We start from the raw sequence: 5,631 nt of genomic DNA, 5'->3' as shown, positions 1-5,631 counted from the left end.
AGTTCAAAAGGCACACTCCAATTTGGAGCGGTGATGATGAGAGTAGGTTTCAACTTGAGCTTCAACGATTCAAAACCTCTCATGTAATCATCATTGAAATTGATCATGGCATCCTTCTCAAGGAGCTTGCACAACGGATTCACCTCTTTAGAGAAATCTTTGATAAAGCACCGGTAAAAACCTACATGGCCTAGGAAACTCCGCACACCCTTCACCGAAGTTAGGGGTAGAAACTTAGAAATCACCTTAATTTTTGCCTTGTCAACCTCAATTCCATTACTTTAGATTTTATAGCCAAGGATAATACCTTCTTCAATCATGAAATGGCATTTATCCCAATTGAGTACCAAGTTGGTTTCTTCACATCTAGCCAATACTTTGTCCAAATTTGCAAGACAATCATCAAAGGAATCCCCAACCACCGAGAAGTCATCCATTAAAACTTCATGGTAGTCCTCCACCATATCCATAAAAATAGCCATCATACACCGTTGAAAAGTCGCCGGTGCATTGCACAAATCATATAGCATTTTCTTGAAAGCAAAAGTACCATAGGGACATGTAAAGGTTATTTTCTCTTGATCTTCCGGGGCAATGAGAATTTGGTTATAGCCCGAGTACCCAACAAGAAAGCACGCCGACTAATCTATCGAGCATTTGACCTAAGAAAGAAAGTGGGAAGTGATCCTTCCTTGTTACTTTGTTGAGCTTGCGATAATCCATACACACCCTTCAACTGGTCACCGTTCTTGTAGAAGTAAATTCATTCTTATCACTGGTGACCACCATCATGCCCCCCTTCTTTAGGGCACATTGAACCGGAGAGGTCCATGAACTATCGGAGATAGGGTAGACAACCCCGGCATCCAACCACTTGATAATCTCCTTCTTGACAACTTCTTGTATAGACTCATTGAGTCTTCTTTGATGTTCAATGGAAAGTTTAGCACCATCCTCCAACTTGATCTTATGCATGCAAAAGTCGGGGCTTATACCTCGGATATCCGCCAAGGTCCACCTAATAGCCTTCTTCCTCTTTTGTAACACCTCCAATGTGGAATCTACCTGGATGTTAGTCAAACAAGAGGAAAGAATAACCGGTAAAGTAGAACAAGGGCCAGGAAATTCATGCCGAAGGTGTGGAGGCAATGGCTTCAACTCCAAGGTGGGTGGTTTTTGAATAGAAGGCTTTGTAGGAGGAGTCTTCCTATTTTCAAGATCCAAAGACAATTTTCGGGGTGCATAGTTGTACGACCCCATTCCTTGCAAAGAGATCACACATTCCATGAAACTATCAATCTCGTCATCATCAAAGTTGAGCAAATCGGCCTCCAATATATCACCAAAATTGATAGTAGCACTTGTATCGTCAACAATAACATCGGTCACCAAGTCCACAAAAGAACACACCTAATTGCTATTTGGTTGTCGCATGGACATACACACATGGAATAGCAATTTATCATCACCAACCCAGAAAGTGAGTTCTCCGGCTTCAACATCACAAAGAGCCTTACCCGTAGTAAGGAAAGGTCTTACAAGACTATTTGGCACTTCATAATCAACTTCACAATCTATAATGACAAAGTCCCTCGGAAGAATGAATTTATCAACCCAGACCAAAACATCTTCAATCAGACCCAACAGCCTTTTCATGGTACGATCGGCCATTTGCAATCTCATAGAAGTGGGTCTTGGTTGACCAATCCCCAAAGTATTGAAAACCAAATAGGGCATCAAATTTATACTTTCCCCAAGGTCACAAAGAGCTTTAGCAAACTCGACACTTCCAATTGTACAAGAAATCGTGAAAGCACTGGGATCCTCCAACTTAGGAGCCATTGAATGAACAATTGCACTCACTTGATGAGTGACTTTGATAGTTTCAAAATTCATCGACCGCTTCTTTGTCACAAGATCTTTCATAAATTTTGCATAACCGAGCATTTGTTCAGAAGCTTCTACCAATGGCATATTGATTGAGAGACTCTTCATCATTTGAATGAACTTCTTGAATTTATTCTCTCCATTTTGCTTGGCAAGTCTTTGAGGGTATGGAGGTGGAGGCTTAGGCAATGGTGCCTTTGCCTTTTGCACTACTAGCTCCGGTATGTCAATGATGTATTCCCTAGACGGGTTCACCTCCTCTCGAATCGCTTCCACTCTATCATCAATATCAATCCGAACTTCCTCATTTGGTTGAACAATATTGTTCTTATCTTTTCTTTTCGCATTACTTAATCATCATCAACAACTCGCCTTCCACTTGAGGTGGGTGCATTCTCGCCTCTTCAGCTTCTTGTGATAACCGACATAGTGTCACGACCCAAAATCCACCAAAGGTCGTGATGGCGCCTAACACCGCCGTTAGGCAAGCCAATGGTGATCGATCAAACGAAGTGCAGTATTAAAACCTTTAAAGACAGTATAAGAAAAGTCCTTAAAACAAAACTTACAAGAGTTTTATTGAATCAACATTATAAACATTGCAGCGGAAAATATTAGAATAGTACAGAGGGGAGAGGTCTTAGAAAATTGGAGAATTTTCTGATGCCTCTTACAATGGGGAGAGGGAGTCTTAAATAGACTAAGAAAAGATGCCTTTGATCTTAGGCGTACAAATGTGCGGTCTGATTTAATCGACAATCTAAAGTGGTCGACAAACAGAAATGTGTGGTCCACTCTTTTTAAAAGCAAACAATAAAAAGCTGTCTTCTTTTATAAAGGTGAATAGTAAAAGATGATTCTTTTGCTGATGGAGACTCTGTCGGTCTTTGCTGATTGAGACTCTGTCAGCGCAGATTAGTCATAGTTTGGGTCCATGTATGCCAAAGCAATTCCCTTTGGATCGCACATGTCCCAATTACTGCTTTCTCCTGTAGAAGCAACGTCTTCAATCAATTGCATGATTTGATTTTCTTCATAATCTTCAATATTTTGTAAAGCTTGTTTCAGCTTTTCCTTGAGGGCTGCCTTGGAAGGTGAAGCTTTCTGGAAGCTTTGTTGGACGGGCTTCTGAACTTTGGAGACTTGTTATTTAGGAGTCCACCCCTTGATCTTGACTTCTTTAGACAGATATTTGATTCTATCAAATTCTGCCTTAGTAAAATTCCAGCTGACGATAAAGGATATCCTCTTCTGGACAAAGTACTTGCACATTTTAATGTGCTCTGGTAGAGTAGAAATGGCCTCCTTGGTCTTAAAATCATCAAACCTGTTGAGGAATTGCTGAGGGAGGATTTCTCTGTTTCCTCCGAATAAGTTCCAACATTCGTAGAACCATCTAGGAATTATAGCTTTAGTAACATCTAAGCTATACTTAACAAACTAAGTATGTCCTGGTCTAAGATACATAAAATTAAACCATGCTGCTTTGTAATCGTGCCAGCAATATGTCTGGGGACGATGTGTCATGGTAAGTGCAACTGGTGTGTGCAGGTGATCTGCAAACCACTCAAATGGTGATAAAATTTTCTTAATAGTAAACCTAGAATAATTAATAAATCCTGGTCTATTTTGACATAAAGTATGTTCTACTTCAATGGAGTCTGTATCGATGAGGATGGCTTCGTAAAATCTCCTCGTTTTGTATGGACTTTCAGTATCCACATAATTGAAATCCATGTAACATGGTTTGATTAGGTCTTCTAGTCTGAGACCTTCATACTCCTTATCTAGAGCTAATATTGGTAATACCTGAAGGGTAATATACTCGAACTTTTCTTCTTTAAGAAGATCTTCTTGCGGTGTCTTCTTGACTGAAGGATTGACTGCTTATGCAAAAGTCTCTGGGACTTTCATGGCATAGCTCTCTTTAGTCTGAACTGTAGATCTAGATGCGGATCCTCTTTCTAAAGGCTTTGGTTGGGGGTTGGTAAGTTTCTCTAAGGGAACTGGAATAGGTGCTGGTAATTTTTGGTACTCAGCTAGAGCTGTATACCTATTTTGGAAAGAAAGTTGTGGCCTTTGAGGGGCTGATATTTTGGTAGGAGTTATGGGAAGAGGGACAAATGGTCTAGCCATTTGAGGTTTGTTGATCTCCTTTCCTTTGGAAGGAGCGTTAGGTCTGAAGGGCCTCATTTTTTCCCTGTAAAAATTCTCTTGTTAGAAAATCAGGTAAAGAGTTTTCTTCTCCTTTGATAAATTCGATTTTAAAATTAAAGCTAGACAATAGAGCTTGCCATCTAGCAAATATCTGTTTTGAAACAAGATTTTTAACATCTTTTTGTAAAATTTCTTTAGCAGATTTACAATCTACTCTAACCAAAAATTCTTTGTTAATAAGATCATCTTGAAATTTAGTGATACATAGCACTATAGACAAAACTTCTTTCTTAACAGTAGAATAATTTTTCTGGGCGAAATTCCAAATTCCTGAAGTAAAATGAACTAATTGTTCAGAAGACTCGATGGAAATCTTTTGTTTAAGGATACCTCCGTAACCAATATCTGAAGCATCTGTTTCAACTATCATAGAAGCTTCTGGGTTAGGGATTTCTAAGCAAGGAAGGTTTTGAACCAGTTTTTTGACTTGGATGACAGACTGTGTTTGTTCTTGGTTCCAAGGGATAGGATTCTTCCTAAGTCTTTTATAAAGAGGTTCACAGACCTGTCTAATGTTGGGGATAAAATCAGCAATGTAATTGAGGCTTCCTAAGAATCTCTATAGTTGAGTTTTATCAGTGATTTCATTAGGGAATTTGGATGAGAACTCTATGGCTCTGCAAATCGGTTTATAAGAACCTTGGTAAAGGTCGTGACCTAAGAATCTAATAGAGGTTTGGAAGAGTTTGATCTTCTGGGCACTAACTAACAAACCGTTTCTCTTAACAACTTTCAGGAAGGTGTTGAGATGCTTGAAGTGAGAATCTATGTTATCAGAAAATATAAGAACGTCATCTATATAAACTATAGACATATAACTGTAATCATTAAAGATGGAGTTCATGATATTCTGAAACTCAGATGTGGCATTCTTGAGCCCAAATGGAATTACATTCCATTCGTATTGACCGAAGGGAACATTAAAAGCCGTTTTGTATCTGTCTTTCTCAGCTACTTGAATTTGCCAGAAACCAGATTTCATATCGAACTTACTGTAAATATTGGCTTTGTAAGTTCTTTTTAGAAGATCCTTTTTGTTGGGGATGGGATATCTGATCTATTTAAGGACAGCATTCAATGGTTTATAGTTTATAACTAATCGTGGGGAACCTCTCTCTTTCTCTGCACTCTTGTTAACATAAAATGCAGAAAAACTCCAAGGAGATTTAGAGGGACGAATAATGTTATTTTTGAGGAGATTTGAAATCTCATTTTTGCAAACTTCCATCATTTCATGATTCATTTGAATAGGTCTTGCCTTGGTAGAGATGACCTGTACATTGAATCCTTCGATGTAAGGAAGTTCGACTAAATGCTTTTTCCTTTCCCAAAAAGCGTTAGGAAAATCAGAGCATATTTCTTGTTCAAAAGTGTTTTGAACATTAGCTATTTTAGTAACTATCTCCAGGGTTTTTAAAATCTGCTCGATTTTCTTAACTTTTATTTCATCCTTTAAAAAGGTGATATGCTGAGACAGTTTGTTTATACGAAAAACAGTGTTTTTTCTAATAAAATTACTTTCATCTT

General features: G+C 38.5%; 1 protein-coding gene across 1 annotated transcript; it reads right to left on the bottom strand.

Moving 5' to 3' along the window:
* Positions 1 to 1,410: 1,410 nt before the first annotated feature.
* Positions 1,411 to 3,283, bottom strand: LOC138910188 (uncharacterized). Its single transcript, XM_070201410.1, has 3 exons — positions 3,215 to 3,283; positions 2,868 to 3,015; positions 1,411 to 2,219 (listed from the first exon to the last, which is right to left on the bottom strand). The coding sequence occupies exons 1-3, from the start codon at positions 3,281 to 3,283 to the stop codon at positions 1,411 to 1,413; spliced, it is 1,026 nt and encodes a 341-aa protein (XP_070057511.1).
* Positions 3,284 to 5,631: the final 2,348 nt, after the last annotated feature.

This window comes from Nicotiana tomentosiformis, chromosome 4, assembly GCF_000390325.3.
Source record: "Nicotiana tomentosiformis chromosome 4, ASM39032v3, whole genome shotgun sequence".
Taxonomy (NCBI): domain Eukaryota; kingdom Viridiplantae; phylum Streptophyta; class Magnoliopsida; order Solanales; family Solanaceae; genus Nicotiana; species Nicotiana tomentosiformis.
This window is presented reverse-complemented; position numbering and strand designations above follow the sequence as displayed.

Coding starts and splice junctions, on each gene's coding strand:
- LOC138910188 (XM_070201410.1), bottom strand. CDS start 3,283: ATGGTTCTACGAATGTTGGAACTTATTCGGAGGAAACAGAGAAATCCT. Junction 3,016..3,214: donor CCTCAGCAATTCCTCAACAG/GTTTGATGATTT, acceptor TCCAAAGTTCAG/AAGCCCGTCCAACAAAGCTT. Junction 2,220..2,867: donor TGCTTCTACAGGAGAAAGCA/GTAATTGGGACA, acceptor CGAAAAGAAAAG/ATAAGAACAATATTGTTCAA.